The sequence below is a fragment of the Cottoperca gobio genome, chromosome 2 (genome assembly GCF_900634415.1).
Source record: "Cottoperca gobio chromosome 2, fCotGob3.1, whole genome shotgun sequence".
NCBI lineage: Eukaryota > Metazoa > Chordata > Actinopteri > Perciformes > Bovichtidae > Cottoperca > Cottoperca gobio.
Window position 1 is genome coordinate 9927325 of NC_041356.1, and position 18896 is coordinate 9946220.

Consider the following 18896-nt stretch of genomic DNA (forward strand, 5'->3'; position numbering starts at 1 on the left):
AACAGAATAATCTTGTTTCTGCTGATAGTGATTTGCGGACTGATCCATAAATGAATGTACTCGCGTAGTTTGTTTCCTCCGCTGGACTTCTTGAAACCAGCTGATCCCCAAAGCAAAGCAGCTCTTCGTACCCATAATCTTCCCTTTCTCCTTGTTTATTTTAGGGTAAATCTGATTTTCTGCACAATGAATGAAACAATTTGGTTAAAAATAGATGGGCCTATTTTTTGCAGCGTCGACGCGCCGCCTCCCTTCTGTGCGTAAAGGCGCATTAAGAAGTGACACAGTAACTGGTAATCCAGACAGGAGGTGTGTTTTGTTACAGCCTTTCATTGATGGCGAGGAGCGAGAGATATCTGTGTTGTAACTTTTTCTTATTATTTTTAACAGATCACGTGCACGCGCCCTTCTCGCAGACTTAAAAGTTTCCAGTGACTTCTAACAAGCTCGTGTTGGGATGGTTTCTTCCTTTCGGAGACGGAGGGTGTTAATGGGATTTCTCTCCCCCTGCATCACCTGAAGGCAGTCGGACAGTGATCCGCAGGGCGTCTGCAGGCTGGATGGACAACATGTCTCCGCAGCAGCAGGACAGCCTCAGCCGTGGCGGTGGACAGCAAGGAAACAAGCGGGTATGTTTTAAACATGTCTATATATCTTATTAATTAATGTTAAAAGATACGATTTCAAGAATGTAACGTGTACATTTTGTAATTTATTTCGGTTTAATTAACAGTGCGCAAACAAGTGTGTTATTGTCAGCGTCTTTTTTCACCTTTGGACTCATTTACTGGTTTTGATTAGAAAATAAATCATATTTTCCTTGGCGGTAACTGAAATATGTGTGTCCTGGAAACCTCTATAAAGACGCTCTAACAACCGAAGTAGTCCTTGGAAGAGTTTAGGATGATGGTGTGTACAAAACGCCACAGAAAAACCACAAACAATATTTTAATTATTGGTGATTTATAGACAACAATTCAACAGACATGTCAGTTTATTTCATCTTGTACATTACTTGGTATTTTTCCCAGTGTGGTCACATTTGATTTGAAAGCTCCTCTCAAATAGTGGGACAAATACTCGATCAGCTTGTGGTCTGAGGATGAGACTGAAACATGCATAATGTTATGTAAATGTCCACATTACCTCTCTTTTCATTAGTATTTAATTATTCTTAAATGTTTTTATTCAGTCAGTAAGAAGTCCTGGTAATGCATAGATGACTTTCCTGCTGCACTGTGCTGCGTCCTTGTTTTCATTAATGATTTATTCCACATCAGCTCCAACTTCTCATCTGTATGTTCTGATTCAAACAGATCCATAAATATATCACGTGTGGACGGGGGCAGCAGCAACACATGTTTTAGCAACATAACATAGAGGGTGACTCAAACAGTTCAATATCAGTTTAAGTGTACGCTATATTTAGAATATTTTCACAGCTTTACCTTGCTGTCAGGCAGCCTTTTCTGACAGGGAAACATTATCTATGAACTCTTCAAGGTCACCAGACTACAATGAAAAAAACAGCAATTTTACCTGGCAGAACACGGTGGTTGCTGGTGTAATACGGCCTCCATATGTCAGTTTGTTTGTGTTATTGTGAGGTTTTGGTGAATCCAAACCAACTCTTTAAAACACAAAAGTCACACAATAACTCAAACTAACTAACCGATCGACGCAGCGGTAAACCAGCAACTACAGTGTTCTGCGAGGTAAAATGACTGTTTTTTCAATGGAGTCTGGTGGCGTTGGAGAGAGCATAGACAAATGGCTTCTGTACCCCTTCAGAAGCATTACTGTATGGCTGTCTCACACCAAGGTGAAGCAGAAACATTCATTCTAAATATAGCAGACACTTAAAGTGATATTGATTCTTTTATAGGTGGGCACCTGTGGTTACCTGTGGCTGTACGATAGTCTTCTATGAATGAATTTCCTCTTAAACTGGACATTAGTATAAGAGCTGCGCTGTTGTTGGTCAGTTGTTTCCCAACATAGACCCCATATCTCCATGTCAGCTTATGTTAGTTTATTCTAAGGAGTGAAAGGTAACGTTGTCGTGTTGTGGCTGGAGTGTTAAGGAATGTGTCACCACCGTGTGAGCCTGCTAAATCAATGATATTACACTGAGATGGCATTGATGTTTTCTCACTGTGGAGCTTTTTGATTCTTTGGGACTGAAAGTTTATAAAAGCCCACAGACTATTCTGTGACGTCGTTCACACTGAAATATCTCACCAACTATTTGATGGATTGCCATGAAATTTTGAGCAGTCATTCATTTCCCCCAAAGGATAAGTTGTTACAACGTTGGTGATTCCCTTAGTTTTATTTAGCACAAAACTAATGAGATACCAATCAGCTGTCCTATTCTTCTACAGCACAAGTACACACGCTAGCAAGGCTACCAAACACTTGCCTGCAGACTCCTTTAGTTGTCTTAGTAGTCCATGAGTAACACCTCTTTTTGTATTTAGTGCTAATTAGCAAATGTTAGCATGCTTAACTCAGATGGTGAACATTACATCCGCTAAACACCAGTATGTTAGCGTATATACAAATGCTTAAATGACTGGGTTACGTTGCAGGTGCCGACATCTGACGAAACACAATAAGTATTAATGTGACAATGATGGAAATGTGGTTATGTCTGTCACATCGCTTCACACTCACAAATCTTAACACAATTAGATTAAATTAAGCTTTAATGTCCCTCGTGGTGTAACGAGGATAATAGGATCCAGCAAAGAAAAACTGGATCTCAATATGGCTGCAAGCAGCAGCTGGTCGGCCGCAGCACAAGAGAAACAGGGGATTAATTCAGCATCTATGTGCCATATATTGTATTCAATTTCAATTTAAAAGACTTTCTTAAGAACAACATGTAGTTATGACTACATGTGTTTATTTGCAGCACCACAGACCTGTAATTTCCACACATTTCCAGCTTGCTTATACTGAGAAGCTGAAGTGTGAGAGAGGTCAGGAGGGTCATGGCAGAGACCGATCGAGGCTGAATGCACTACAGACGGTGCAATGTTGTCACCTGGTTAATCTTCATGCTGCGACATTCCTCCGTGTTTAAATTCTCCTGCTTCAATCGGCTGCTCCTGTCCTCCTGGAGGCCACAGTCCGTCCCAGCGGTGTGATGGATGTGTGGAACATAATGTAACCAATGAGGAAAGTGTAAACACGACACCTGCCCACCGCTCTCTGTGGGATTTGAGTGTCTTTGTAGCACAAGATAGACGTAAATGCTTCCATGTCGGGACTAATAGGAGAGTTGAAAGCAATAGTAGTTGCAGTAGTGAGACACTATTTTGATTTGCATGAACTCACTGTGCCTGTTTGTGTCTGTTTGTCTCTTTTAGCGGGTGAAGTCTCAGAGTTATCGACGGCAGTCCGCCCCGTCTCTGGTCATCACCAAGGCTCTCATCAGGTCCAAGACTCTCTCCAGGTTCTGTGAAACACATTCAAAGACTTGATGCCAGATTATTAACTGCAAATGTGTGTTGTGGCTTACAAATGAACTAGTTCTGCACGTGTCTTTGCACATTGCACCTTTAAGTCCCCTCCGACCCTTCATGGTGTAAGTCTACCTGCAGGTGTTGGTTGTGTCACCGCAGGCACCAGCAGTGCGACTAAGTCAGTTACAAACATCCTCAAAATCATCCAGTTCACTTACACAGAGGTCACTCGGAGAACACACCGAAGCCACACACGTGTGCGCGCACACACACACACACACACACTCTCATGCCCCAGGCACCACCCCGAGCGAGGTGTTGAATCCACTCAAAGAGATAATCCTTCTGTAAACAGACTTATTAGAGGATCAGGAATGTATTAATAGCTCTGTCTTTGAGTGTACGGACTGGGAAAGTGAAGAAGAAATAACCTCATTAAAAACACCTCACTGAGCAGCCGTGCACAGAACTCTCACTCCAAGTGCGGACAAAGTTAATACGATACACTGCCGACATGTGGAATCATATAATAATAAAGTTCTCGGATGATTAATAGATGAAATATTATTTTTTCTACCATTATTTGTTATTTAATTTGGTTTATACCATAATTATTACATTTTTGTTTATTAGTTCACAACTATGAGCTGCCCCCCCTCTATGTTTCCAGTCTTTATGCTAAGCTAACTGGCTACTGGCTGTATTCATATTTAATAATCAGACGTGGTATTTTGGAGACAAATCATATTAACATTCAGCAACACAGCCCTTTCACTGTTATCCAATTTATTCACTATTTTAAAATTCCCCTATTCAAATCTTCCTTCACCATCAATTTAAGGATTTAGTTTTGCTGTCCTCTTTAGATTTGACTTCCTGAAAGCTGCAGATTCCCTCACCTGACCCTGAACTGCACACATGACTTCATCATCATCATCATCATCATACAAGTGCAGGAGTCTTTTGATCTCTTACCCATCTCTATTGAATCCTGAAGTCAAAGTGGATCAAAGTCAATGTTCATACATGTCAGTGTTTGGGAGTTGTTTTGCATTTGGTGATGAGGTGGAGAGACAGAAATCTGAAGTGAATAATCTAATAAGAGGCACTCGCCCGTCATAAGAGACGGGGCTGACTAAGTCTGGTCATGGCTTGTCATAAAGTGATTATAATGAAATATCACTATTTGAAGCATTAGATTTATGTTGAAGCGCTTATCTCACGTGCGTTTGTCTGAAAGTTGAAAATACGACGATTTATTCTGCGTTTACAGTTTCTGTTCTGTTAATGGCTGTTCCTCTTTGTAACATGAAGCAGAGGGCTTTTTGGGAAATGTGGTCTGAGATGGAGGTTCAGTATTATATATGACTACACATTGAATATTTGATGAACTTGTGCATTTATGAAGTAACTTAAAACCTGTCAGTGATTTTGGCTCCATGTTTGTATTCCAGAGACAGCTTCCTGGTTCCCGTGTGCCCAGAGACGTGCTCATTGGTCCAGTCCTTCCTCACCGGCTCTGATAGGCTGTTTCTCCTCCACGGTCATGCTCAGTTAAAGACCGGGATGCAGACTCAGGACAGACACCTCTTCCTCTTCAGCGACATGCTGGTGATCGCCAAAGCCAAGTAAGCACAAGTGCCGTTTGGGAACATTTTGGCTGCTCCTCATGAATTAAGGTTAATGCCCGGGTCTAAATTTGGCATCACACCGGCGCTCATGCCTCTCTCTGCGCTCCCAGATCAGCCAACCACTTCAAGCACAAGGCCCAGGTGTGTGTGCGGGAGATGTGGACGGCAGGCTGCATGGACGAGGTGTGTGAGGGGAGCACGAACCCAGAGAGGAGCTTCGTTATGGGCTGGCCCACCTGTAACTGTGTGGCTATGTTTAGGTAACACACACACACACACACGCACACACGCACACACGCACGCGTCACACGCTGTAACATGTGTTTATGTTTAAGGTCAGATATGTTAAATCACTTTCCCATGGTCCCCTCAGCTCAGCAGAGCAGAAGGACAGTTGGCTGTCCCTCCTCAAAAGGTAAACTTCGTGCTTCAACATCAACTGTGTCCATAAGTGTGTGAAGAGAGTAAAAGAGTGACGTTTCCTCTTTGCTTTCTCTCCAGTCAGATAAAAGAAGAGAAGGAGAAAGAAGAACCCAAAACAATTCCTCTGAGAGTGTACGGGAAGGGAATCAATACTTTTGCTGTTGTAAGTTTCTGTAATCTTAACATTCTGAAGATTTTATATATAAAACACCGTATTTCTCCCGCTTTAAGCTCCACGAGTTCTCTGTTTCCTCACAGCGTAAAGTATGTGATGTGCTGTTGATCCTGCACCCTATATGTCAGTCTGTCCTTCTCCCCCCCCGATTAGACCAAGACGCTTCCGGTCAGCAACTCAGATTCGACCAATGAGGTGGTCCGGCTGGCTCTGCAGCAGTTCAGCGTCATCGTGAGTGAAGAAATACATTAATCTCCTCTTGCTTTCATGAAATGTAAGATATGCTTTGCTTGTTTGTTTGCGAGGCGTCTTGTTCTCTGAGGCGAGTCTTGTTTTTCTGAACATCTTTGTCTCTGTTTTGCTCAGGGGAATGTGAAAGACTTCCAGCTGTGGGTCATCTCCAAGAGGGACAACGCCCCCTATCCTCTGATAGGTCAGTGAACGAGGACTAGATGAGTTTGACAAAATATCATCGGGTCATTTCTTTCCCTTGTGAAAGGGGGGGCATGACAGAAAAGGTTTGAGAAACACTGCTCTGAGCCTCGACACACACACACTAGTACCATTCATTCCCAGAGAAGAGTGTGTGTTGTGTAATGCAGCTCCTGCAGGGTGCAAGTGCGGAGTCACAGTGTGTGTGTTAACTGATAATGTGATATTATCAATGTTTAATATCAAGCCTGCAGGGAGTGACAGTGCATCTTGTCCTCCGTCTCAGGTCATGAGTTTCCGTTCAGTATCCAGATGAGTCATGTGAGGCACACGGCGCCCCAGGGCGGCGGCGGTGGCGGTGGCAGCAGCACGGCCGCAGACAGACAGAGGGCCATGCAGGTGGAGCAGATGCAGGTGTACAAGCAGTGCCAGTTCATTATGAAGCCTCGGCCTGTTGAAACACTGCATGAACCTGCAGGTGAGCTTGTTCTTCATTCAGGATTGAGATTGGAAGTGTATCAAAAGTAACCAAATTAAAAAGAGAACTTTGTTTTTGAACCTTTTTTGTCCCCTTAGTCGTTCTTATCTATTTAATTACTCGTGCATTCTGGGACGTTGTGTTTTCTTCTCAGATTGGTCTCAGAAGCCGTTTAAAAGAAGGCGTTCCCTCATCACCTGGGCCTTCTGGCGAGGCTCCTCCTCTCACCTGAACGACCTGTCCCTGGCCAGCGCGGCCCGCGGCTGCCTGTTCGGCCGGCCGCTCAGCTCAGTTTGTGTCGAGGACGCTCTGCCAAAGCCAGTAATGGTGATTAGGCACGACATACAGAACGTTCCCTGACATACGACCTTACAAAAACAAAATGATTAATATATATGTGTAGACATAAGAAAAGGAATGAATAAGAAAGATAGACAACTATAACAATAGTATGGCAATGAGTATTGTAGTGATAAATAAACACTCTCCGTCACCAGGACATGATGGCGTTTCTGTACCACGAGGGTTCATGGACACGTGGGATCTTCCGGCGGCCGGCGGGGGCTCGGGCTGTCAGGGAGCTGCGGGACTCTCTGGACGGCGGAGAGTTTCAACTTCCTCTGACAAGAGACCACGTCTTTCTCATTGCCGGAGTCTTTAAGGTGAGACGGTGCGACTGCGTATTAGGGCTGTTGTTGGTCAAACAAATTATAATCATGGAGAGGGGGGGGGGGGGGGGGGGTTGACATGCCAAGAAAAAAAAATCACAAATTTATCCGGAAGCTTCTGATAATCTTCTGAATCTGAGCTACAATCACGAGTATTTCCTTAATGCTAAATCTGATTGCAAAGTTTTTATTAGATCATCCTCATAATACACGACACGCGGGGACGTCTGTGGTGAGATGAGGCTGCAACATTTTAATCTCAGAGAATCTTTTTCTAATTATTCGAGTGTAATATGAGTGAGTGTGTGTGTGTGTGTGTGTGTGTGTGTATATTTAACACTCCCATCTTTACATAACATCACGGTCGAGCACACGTCTCACTGTGTTGGTCGTGACCTTATTGACCCACATCTGTAAGAACAAAATGAATCCTCCTGTGTTACACGCTCTGCAGCTACGTTAGCAGGACACGCTGTTCACAGGATGTCTTGTTATTGTAATCTGGATTATAATCTCTTATTATCTGGAGGGATAACAGGAGAACTTAAACCATGTCACATATTTACACCGCAGCACTATGATGTCTCAAACTATTTTAATTGTGCAAGTGAACATCTCTCACTTCTACCAAGTAATAGGAATATCTAACCGGTGTGTGTGTGATGTGTGTGTGTGCATGTTTTCAGGATTTCCTGCGCAGCATCCCAAGCAGCTTGCTGTGTTGTGAGCTGCATGAAGAATGGATGGATGTGCTGGAGGAAGAGGAGGAGGAGGAAGAACAAGTGCAGGACGTAAAGAGGTGTGTGTGTGTGTGTGTGTGTGTGTGTGTGTGTGTGTGTGTGTGTGTGTGTGTGTGTGTGTGTGTGTGTGTGTGTGTGTGTGTGTGTGTGTGTTGTAATAAACCACATCATTCTCTTTATTCTTCTCGTTTAAACGATGCACATTTTAATTCCCCGGTTTTTCTGCAGGATGATTTTCCGCCTGCCCAAAGAAAACGCTCTGCTGCTGCGCTACCTGTTGGCCATGCTGCGCGGTATCCAGGGCAACGCCGAGGAGAACCAGATGACGAGCTTCAATTTATCCGTGTGCATCGCTCCCAGCATGCTCTGGGCTCCTGGAGCGCCCTGTAGCCCTGAGGTGGAGGGAGAGGGAACTAAGAAGGTGAGAGAGTGGGAGGGAATATCTCTTCAGCTAATACATTGTGGAATTTGACCCGGGTACAGTTGGCCCGCTGGAACTTGCTGTTTTGACTCGGACTCCCAGGATTGTTGTAATGTTGCAACACAATTAAATCTGTCTTTCTCCGCCGTGTCACAGCTCAGTAACAAAGAGAAGATTGTTAACTTTGTCAGCAGGTCATTAAAACTACAGAAAAGTTGCAATCTCAGGAAACAATAGCAAACCAGTTTATTAACCGCTGCTGGATCAGGACAACTTCCTCTAATCTCTGATTTAGAAACATTTGAAATAGCAAGAAGCTCATTTTCCTATACTGGGATCACCTTTCAGTAATGTTGATCTGCCTAAACTGTCAACTGAATGTTGTTTTTGGAAACAAGATCTTTGTTAATTCCCGTGTTAGAGTATTGTAACACTTCTGAGCTTACTAAATGTCAAGTCAGCTTTATAGAAAGCTCTAGTTTTAGAACTGTTTCACTTCTTGGAATATGCACGAGAACAGACTAAAGATAATGCCCTGCAGAAGGAGAAAGTTAAGCATTGTATCACCAGCTGCTCAGAAAGGATGGGAGATGGGAGCAGTAAGTTGTAACACTACAGATAGTTGGACAAAGAACATTGATAAACTCTAAACAATTGTTACACTTGTTGTTCTAGCTCAGCCTCAGTTGTTACACATGTCTTCCTCTTGTCTGCTGCAGGTTTGTGAGCTGGTGAAGTTCATGATTGAACACTGTCAGCAGATTCTGGGAGCGGATCCCTCCTCCCTGTTCGGAGGGCCGCCACAAAGACTCAACACGGACGAGATGGGATCAGGTACAGAAACACATGTGTATGGCATATAACAAAATAATAACTGTACAAGTGACACAATGACGCAGGATTAGAAGTTGGAAAATGTGTTTTTATCATATAAAGACAGATTACAGAACAAGTCTGTAAAGTATTTCTTGGCTACACGTTGCACATACAGTTTATTGAAGCAGCTTCCCATCGGCAATGTGTTTTTGTTTCTCAGTGTTTCTACATCTATCTCATTTATGTCTTTCCTTGTGTCTTCTGCATCACTCTCCGGCGTTAGACTCGTGGCTGTACCCTCTGACAGACTCGTCCTACGACAGTCTAGAGAACGGGTTGGACAACAGCAGCGGAGGCTCGCCGGGCTTCTGCAGCAGCAGGCGCATTAGAGCCAAACCACTACAAGGCAGCCTGGAGTCCATCCTCACGTTCAGCGACTGCGACTGCGACTGCGACCCAGATCTACAGCAGACACAAACTGACAGCCCGCTGGCTCTGAAGTTACACCCACTGGGGAGAACCAGATGCAGGAGACACGACGCCGACCTCTCAAGCCCCACCCAGGATGCACTGACCGTGGAGTCCACCCTGAACTTACTGTCTCTGGGTGGTCGGCACAGACAGCGGCGACGCTCGGAGCCGGCTATAGCGTACATGTCCAAGTTTGGCCCGTGTGTTCCAGGGAGTACTGATGGTCTCTCTGGCGAGGATGAGGATGATGAAGAAGAGCTCTCCAAGAAGCCGAGCAGCCACAGTCTCACTCGCACGCACTCCAGTGGTCAGATCCGGAGGGGTGGAGGTGAGCCCGGCTCAGCAGCTGTGAAGGTGAGCTCCCCCAGTCTCTCCTCGACCCCCAACTCCCCTGCAGCAACCCGCTCCTCCCTGGACTCTCTGGACTCCCTCAGCGGCGACCACACATGGGCGACCCGACCTGCGATTCACCCAACCCGGACACATCCACCCTCCAGCTCCCCCCCTGTCTCTGCTCCCTCCTCACCCGTAAGCTCTGCGCTGACCTCTGGTGGACATCCAGACCTGGGTCCAAAAAGCTCCCCGCCCAAAGAAGCACTTAACTGGGGCACCTTAAAGGTTTGCAGGGGCCTCCACCCAAACTCATGGCTGAAGAAAGGCCGGAGGCTGTCACTCACCCAACAAGACAACCCGGAGAAGGAAGAAGACTACAAGACGGGGGTGAGTAAAATAGTTAATTTATTTATTACAGCACATTATATAGAATCAAATATGGACGTGAAAAGATAATATCATTTCCCTCTCATGTCGTATGTGCACAAACGCATTAAAGTTGAACCCTGCGATATACGGTGAAGGTTAATGCACTCTGTGTTTCTAGGGAGGACCCGCGGGGAAAGCTGTCCCAGAGAAAGGCAAGGCAGGAGGGAAACTGATCTCCAGCAGACAGCCCAAGCCCAAAATATCCTGCAGAGCCTCAAAAGATGCAGCAGCAGGAAGGAGCCATGTGATGGGGAAGCCCCGACTGGACTCATCCAGCCCCCCCGCTCACCACCGCTCTACGGGGAGTCTTCACGTTCCCAAGTCCACCTGGATCAGTTCCTCAGACTCCCCGCTCAACAGCCCTGCAGTGAGTGACGTGAATGAGCTGAGGCAGCCAGCGTTATTCTACAAGCAGAGTGGGCCGTCTCTGTCCCTGTTCAAGCAACACAAGTCTCACTCTGTGGAGGAGCGATGCAGCGGCAGGCTCCACAAGCGCCGGGAGTCTGAACCCGGGCGGCAGCTCGTGGACCGAGCCTCCATCACACAGGCGAGGCGGCCCAGCGACTCCAGACTCAAGGTCTCTGAGGTGGATACACAGGGGGGGATACCAGAGTCCCGTTTCTGCCTCTCCCCCTATGCCACCAAAGCAGTGAAGGACTACTTCTCCTCTCACCCGCGCAGTAACCCCCAGAGCAGCCAGCAGGTGGCGCTCGCCCTGATGGAGAGTCGCAGGGAGTGGCTGAAGAGATGCAGCGATCCCTCCGCAGAACCAGACTTCGACCAGCTTCTGTTTGCTGAAGAGTCTTACGTCTGAGAGCGAGCGTGACGCGGAGCTAAACTGGAAGACAAAGAATACACGTTAGAAATACTTCACTGCTGTTTTCAACATAAAAGCATAGTTATTATGTGTCTGCTTTTTGGTGTTTCATTAGACGACATTGATCTACATCTTAGTCTTTCACAGCACTTCACATTTAAGTAGTTTACTTTGGTAGAACAAACAAGGAGAAAGCAAAACCAGGTCCATTTAGTTTTAAACACATACTTAGATAAGTACATTTTAAACTTAGTGCCAGTAAGGGAACACGTTTGCTTGAATGTCCTCAAGGCTGGATTTACACATGCAGAAAGAATTCTACTTTGTAATCTTATATATATTGAAATAATACGTTTATCACAGTCTAAATGATGCATCATCTCACTTTTAAACTATATCAGGCCAAAGTTAAAACCTGCCAATTTAAACTACCTGGTGTTGCCTTTTTACAGTAGAATCTCTCATTTAAATTAACTTTAACTTCATGATTTAAATCTCTAAAAATAAAGCATACGTACAGTTTATAGATGTTTAAGGATTGCACTTATTATACTGAATCTATTATTAAGTAAACATGAGTTTTGATCAAAGCAGACGCTTAATAAACACAACGTTTTACAACTTTTATGACACACGATTAAAAAATTAACGTACAATAATTGCATTGGAACATAATTAATAGGAGACAATATGTAATATAATTAGTTTTGTTTTAGGCGTGTAGTGTAAATGCAGCCTGGCTACACACTGACTTTAACTAGAACTTTGCTTTAAGTCAGTTTAAACAACATCTTATATAATCATGATTGTAGTTTTGATTCCGAACCATCTCTTCATATTACTGGTAGAATCTTAACTTTAATAAATATTTTACAAATTTACACAAGTTGACTTTTGTAGATTAAGGTCACGTGATCATTCGCTATTAATGAAACTGTGCTTTTATTGTGAAATCTATACTGGTGTTCCGCAGGTCAACGATACTAAAGTATAAAAACGATCAAGTGTTGAGTCTTTGCCCTTTAAATATTATAACAATATACTTTTTTGTACACACATTTTAATCGCTTGTTGCATTAGCGTTTACATGTCACGTGTTCCAGCAGCACAATTTGTAGGTATGATCCTTGTTTTCTATTTGTTGCCAAAAAATGTGTATTTCACACACGCCTGTATTGATTAGCTTTCATTACATGCTCACAATGCTCCTGTTATGTAAATATGATCCCTCGAGGATGTTTTTCAAACTTTGTGTTATGCAGCTCAGAACTTTGTTTAAATAGGCCACAAGACTGTTGCTTTATTATATTGTCTATGATCGATTATATAAATATATATTCATACGCTGTGTTAACAACCTGCTTTTACAAATAAAATGACCTGATTAACGTGACACGTAATTATTTGTTTATATTTGTTGTGGAAGAAACACAATATTTTTCTTTCCAGCAGAATATATAGAACTTGATTCACATGCAAATAGAAAGGTGCTTTTTTTTATGAAATTATTTTTCACTCTTTGGTTTTTAATAGAATGTATTAAAACAAATTGTCCGTAAGTTTGCTCGGTGAGCCCGCAGCGCATTGAGGGGGAGATGACAGCACTGAACATGTTGTATTATAAGCTTCTCGTCCTGTAGTCTGTAGGAAATGTTTATTGTTAATAAATATATCAGCTGTTGGTGAAATGTGCATTGTTTCCATCAGCGCTGTGCAATGACTGCGTGACGCCAGCAGCAAGTCTGTCAACGCAGACGCTGTTTGCACGTAATCCTGCTACGATGCTGTTACAGCGGTGTTACTCAATAAAGCTTTATCAATTCAATATTTCAACATCTGAAATGTTCATTCATCTGTTGAAATCATGTCCAAGCACTCCGTACCGTTGCTTCCCCTCCAAAATGCGTGCGTGCAGGTCTGCCTGCGTGCGTGCGTGCATGCGTGCAGGTCTGCCTGCGTGCGTTGTCATAGAAACGCAGATCAAAGCCACTTGTTCTAGAGTCATAAAAGGCCTTATTACATCATCAAAGACACTGAGCAGATCTTTATATCTTCAGCTGAAACTTCAGAACTTAAAGTATTATTCCTCCTTCGACATATTACCACTGAACATGGTTAATAACAGACTCGATATGGATATTATCGACCTCGAAACGGATAATAACGAACTCGATATGGATTACAAGGTAAGAAAATTTGGCCTGGCTTGGAAAAGTTCCCACCAATCTTCGATCAAATCAAATGTGGTCTGTCTGAAACTTTCAGATGTACTTAAGAGATGCTTTTATGAATTGAATTTGTGAATGAAGTACAACAACTATTAATAATTTAGTCACATTTCAAACATCCTAATGAGAAGTGTTTAGTTGGAGTGTAAAAGATGCCTGGCTGTTAAAACCTGATTGTTTTTCTTTCTAGATTCCATCAGATGAACTTTCAGGACTGAGGTGCAGCGAATTGGAAGTGCCTCTGTTCACATCTGACCTCTTTGCACTGTGGATCAGGATTTATATGGATGTAGTCCCAGATGATGAGTAAGTTACAATTCTTCAAGCAAATAAACTCAGAAATTATGTAAAATATTTGTTTTGCTAAACCATTCCTAATATTTTCTTTTAGCGAATGGGAGATATTAAACAATCTCAAAATGGACTCACACAGAGGTTTGCTGATGTCCGGCATGTGTCGTCACATCTTAGATTGCGCCACCATCACGATCCTGGACACTGTGGCACCTCAGGTTCAAAGCTGGATAGACGTCCACGCTGAACTGGAGAATGCTAAAAACAGCAGTGACACAATGTAAGTCAAACAAAACGTTAAAATCTCTTCAGCTTCTGTTCATCACAACCCTTATCTAACCAAAAATCCATTAAAAACACATCGATTTGGAGACGAGGGAACTGGAAGTGCTAAAATGCTAACTCATTTTGGGTTTTAGGACTCATTCCAGCATCAGTTGACTAATGCCTGACTGTTTTTCTTTTTCCAGCAACGCTTATGATTATTTGCAAGGGCGTACTTTTAACAGCGTGACGGAAGAAGATATTCAAGCCAGCATTGGGAATTCATTAGACTACTGTTTTGGTGCAGCACTAGGATTCCGACAGAAGAGGACCGACGACTCTGTAACATTACTGAAGATGTTCGCAGAAGAGGTCACAGAGAGAGTGAACCAGGCACTGCATAGCACCACTCAATCTTCACCATTTTCAAATGAGTCACAAACGTCAAATGAATCTCCCACTGAAGGCATAGTTTATCATATCGGCAAAATATTGATAGAGATCTTACAAGCAGGCGAAGAAGAAGAAGATACAGAAGAGCAGAACCATAAATCAGACAGAAAAGGCGAAACAGAAGAGGAGCTGCCACAGAGAGATGAGACCTTTCTCGTCTTTTTTGTCTGTAAGCTGGTGGATCACATCGCTCACTCCACCAAGACAACAATATACAACGTGGATTTAGCTGTGATGTTGGAACGACTGAGCGAGAGTACTGTTGGAAGTCTCTCTCTCCCACAGACAGTTGGAAACATCCACATCCCCGTCTATAAAGAGCTTTGCCACCAGTTTGGATCTGCTGCAAGGCTTCAGGCTGACATGGTGTCCAAAGATGGGAAGTTTGAAGAAGCTGTTGCCAAGACATTAAAGGCTCAGCTGCAGAAGTCTTCAAGAAAAAACATCAGCTTCATGGCCAAAGTCAAGAAGACTTCCTGCCGCAAGTCTAGAAAAGTTGCTCCCATCATCGAGACAAACACATCAGTCTCTCACACTGAAGTCATTGAGACAAACACATCAGTCTCTCAGACTGAAGTCATTGAGACAAACACATCAGTCTCTCAGACTGAAGTCATTGAGTCATTGAGACAAACACATCAGTCTCTCACACTGAAGTCATTGAGACAAACACATCAGTCTCTCACACTGAAGTCATTGAGCTGGTGAATGGATCGACGCCACCACCTCAGAGGAGACAGAAGTTCCCCGCCATTCGTAGAATGTTCGCCTCCGCAGCAAAGTTCCTGAGGAACCTGTTCAGCCAATGCATCAGCGCTGGAACAGACTAAGTATTATCTCCAATCTTCTGACCGGACAATCACTCACTTGAGTCAAACACTTAATGTGAACTTCAATAAAAAGAACAAAAAGTTACATCTCTTGTGTCATCATTTATTATCAGAGGTAGAACAGTCAGAACTTTTATTCTTCCACCTCCGATACCACGAGCTGCACACACTGTTCATGCTGTCTCCACCTGGACACAACAGCGGTCATTGAACGCACCTCTTCTTCACTGCCAGTCACATTGTCCAATTAATAATCAGTAAATAAAGGAACAAGTGAACAATTAATAATCAGTAAATAAAGGAACAAGTGAACAATTAATAATCAGTAAATAAAGGAACAAGTGAACAATTAATAATCAGTAAATAAAGGAACAAGTGAACAATTAATAATCAGTAACTAAAGACGATATAGTAACTAAAACAGAAGAAATGTAGTATGTGTAATATGTAAAAAATATTAGTAAATAAAGGATGAAAAGAAGCATAAAAAAAACACAATACAGGAATTTAAAACATCTTTTTGGAGGGGTAGGGAACTTTAAAAACGTTTTATTGCCTTTAAGATGATATAATGGCATGCAGCAGGTCGGGGTTGAACCCAGGTAGAAAGGATTATTACCTTTTACACAGGACACCCACTCACCAGGTGAACTACACTGATGCCATGTTCATCTTAGGGTTTCTTTTAAGTTTCATGACATACTGTATTATTATTATTATTATTATTATTATTATTATTCTATGGTATGAAAGGGAATAGTTTCTGAAGCTATGGTCTACAACAACTCCAACATTGTAACTTCACACACTCACCACAGTCTCCTGCAGGCCCTTCAAGTCCTCTCTGGCCTGCTCCCTCTCTTCATTCAGCAGTCTGGACACAAACACACATTTACACCAAGATTTAAACAATTCGTCTTACATCGGCTGTTAATCGATAACGGTGCAGCTAGATGCCTACATGAGTTTCTGTAGCTTCGCATCCTTCTCTTCGGCCTTCACTTTGTCGTAGTCCGACACAAGTCTCTCCTGCTTAATTTTTTCATATTTTAAAATATACTATGACTTTTTTTACATACATTTTTTTTGGCTCTCCCAGCCAAAAAGGTTACCGACCCCTGTACTATACCATTGGTCACTAACAGGCGGATGCCGACCTATAAGGACCCGGACCTTTAATCAATAAGTTATTAAGGGGTTTTCTATTTTAACCGGTGCAGCTTCACACTGCTCTGTTTCACTCCCGACACACACAAACACGTGCGCACGCACTTACAGTCAGAAACAGAGCGGAGGAAAGGAGAAGAGTGAACTAAAAGAATCACACGGACCCAGTCTCTTCTGAGTAAACATACTCAAGCCAGAAATGTCAGGTCATGAACTAACTTCATTTTTTTGGGTGAAAATAGAGTGCATAAGAATTGCCATTTTATTTAATAATGCTTTCCATCCATCCATCCATCCATCGTCTACCTCTTATCCGGGGTCGGGTCGCGGGGGCAGCAGCTCCAGTAAGGAACCCCAATCTTCCCTTCTCCGGGCCACATCCTCCAGCTCCGACTGGGGGATCCTGAGGCGTTCCCAGGCCAGTGAGGAGATATAATCTCACCACCGAGTCCTGGGTCTTCCCCGGGGTCTCCTCCCAGCTGGACGTGCCTGGAACACCTCCCTAGGGAGGCGCCCAGGTGGCATCCTTACTAGATGCCTGAACCACCTCAACTGGCTCCTTTCAACGTAAAGGAGCAGCGGCTTCTACTCCGAGTCTCTCACGGATGGCTGAGCTTCTCACCCTATCTCTAAGGGAGACGCCAGGCCACCCGTCTGAGAAAACCCATTTCGGCCGCTTGTACCTGTGATCTCGTTCTTTCGGTCTCTTTTCATCACAACGGTGCGGTAAAGTGACCTGTAGTACCGCCCCCGCTGCTCCGATTCTCCGGCCAATCTCTCGCTCCTATCGTCCCCTTCACTCGCCAACAAGACCCCGAGGTACTTGAACTCCTTCACTTGGGGTAATGGCTCATTCCCTACCCGGAGTAGGCAATCCACCGGTTTCCTGCTGAGAGCCATGGCCTCAGATTTGGAGGTGCTGATCCTCATCCCAACCGCTTCACACTCGGCTACGAACCGATCCAGTGACTGTTGAAGGTCACAGACCGATGACGCCATAAGGACCACATCATCTGCAAAAAGCAGCAATGAGATCCTCAGGCCACCGAACTGCAACCCCTCTCCTCCACGACTACGCCTCGATATCCTATCCATGAAAATCACGAACAGGATTGGTGATAAAGCCGCAGCCCTGCCGGAGGCCAACATTCACGGGAAACGAGTCAGACTTACTGCCGAGTATCCGGATACAACTCTCGCTTTGGGCGTACAGGGATTGGATGGCCCTCAAAGTGACCCCCTCACCCCATACTCCCGCAGCACCTCCCACAGTATCACCCGGGGGACCCGGTCATACGCCTTCTCCAGATCCACAAAACACATGTAGACCGGATGGGCGTACTCCCAGGCCCCCTCCAGGATCCTTGCGAGAGTGAAGAGTTGGTCCGTTGTTCCACGACCAGGACGGAATCCGCATTGTTTCTCTTCAATCAGAGCTTCGACTACCGGCCGAACCCTCCTTTCCAGTACCTTGGAGTAGACTTTACCAGGGAGGCTGAGAAGTGTGATACCCCTGTAGTTGGCACACACTCTCTGGTCCCCCTTTTTAAATAGGGGAACCACCACCCCGGTCTGCCAACCCCTAGGCACTGTCCCAGACTTCCACGCAATGTTGACGAGACGTGTCAACCAAGACAGCCCCTCAACACCCAAAGCCTTCAGCATTTCTGGACGGATCTCATCAACCCCTGCGGCTTTGCCACTGTGGAGTTGTTTGACTACCTCAGTGACTTCCATCAGGGAAATTGACGATGATCCCTCATCAGCTTCCAGCTCTGCCTCTACCATAGAGGGCGTGTTAGTCGGATTCAGGAGTTCCTCAAAGTGCTCCTTCCACCACCCGATAACCTTCTCAGTCGAAGTCAGCAGGGTCCCACCCTTGCTGTACACAGCTTGGATGCCCACTCTACCAGGTGGCATGTATATCACAGGTTTTATGACTTATCCTGAGAGGATGACTGGAACTTTTAACTGACTGGAAAACAGGCCACAGTGTTGTCTGCAAGAACATATGTTTCACTGCAGAGGAACGCTGTGAAAGATTCCTCAGACAACTGGTGTGAAGAACATGTTCTGATTAAAGCTCTGCACAACACAGCATGACAAATACACTTTTTTGCAAGTGTGTCAGAAACCAAGGAACTGATTTTAGATTGTAACAAAGATGCAGCTGTAGAGAGCATCATACACATTACAAAGTGTGGAAATGTCACATTATACACATATTTGGGTTATATTTTTGATGACCATCTTAAATTTGATGTGAACACCGAGACGTCAGCTCCTTAATCGAAATGTCTGCTGAGATTTGTCGTTGTGATGAAACAAAAGTATAAGAACGGACAGTTCCACACGC

The 18896-nt window shown here is 44.2% G+C and overlaps 2 protein-coding genes across 2 annotated transcripts; both read left to right on the forward strand.

Annotated features, from left to right (window-relative positions):
• The first annotated feature begins 373 nt into the window (after positions 1–373).
• LOC115018505 (rho GTPase-activating protein 20-like) lies at positions 374–13019 on the forward strand. The gene is made up of 16 exons (XM_029447500.1): positions 374–629; positions 3375–3460; positions 4925–5098; positions 5212–5361; positions 5475–5516; positions 5603–5687; positions 5853–5930; positions 6066–6132; positions 6418–6609; positions 6764–6936; positions 7107–7271; positions 7964–8076; positions 8246–8438; positions 9158–9272; positions 9538–10445; positions 10606–13019. Exons 1-16 carry the CDS (start codon positions 561–563, stop codon positions 11299–11301), a joined length of 3306 nt encoding a protein of 1101 aa, XP_029303360.1. The 5' UTR covers positions 374–560; the 3' UTR covers positions 11302–13019.
• A 459-nt stretch (positions 13020–13478) lies between these two features.
• On the forward strand, positions 13479–15373 carry LOC115022043 (uncharacterized). The gene is made up of 6 exons (XM_029452844.1): positions 13479–13490; positions 13723–13838; positions 13924–14106; positions 14297–14432; positions 14829–15068; positions 15275–15373. The coding sequence occupies exons 1-6, from the start codon at positions 13479–13481 to the stop codon at positions 15371–15373; spliced, it is 786 nt and encodes a 261-aa protein (XP_029308704.1).
• The last annotated feature ends 3523 nt before the right edge of the window (positions 15374–18896 follow it).

Bases quoted from the DNA above. Each gene is read 5' to 3' on its own strand.
- LOC115018505 (XM_029447500.1), top strand. From the start codon at position 561: ATGGACAACATGTCTCCGCAGCAGCAGGACAGCCTCAGCCGTGGCGGT. The intron at 630-3,374 runs GTATGTTTTAAA...TGTCTCTTTTAG, and splicing joins GACAGCAAGGAAACAAGCGG to CGGGTGAAGTCTCAGAGTTA. The intron at 9,273-9,537 runs GTACAGAAACAC...CTCCGGCGTTAG, and splicing joins CACGGACGAGATGGGATCAG to ACTCGTGGCTGTACCCTCTG.
- LOC115022043 (XM_029452844.1), top strand. The intron at 14,433-14,828 runs GTAACATTACTG...TCTCTCCCACAG, and splicing joins AGAAGAGGACCGACGACTCT to ACAGTTGGAAACATCCACAT. The intron at 15,069-15,274 runs GTCTCTCACACT...CCACCACCTCAG, and splicing joins TCATCGAGACAAACACATCA to AGGAGACAGAAGTTCCCCGC.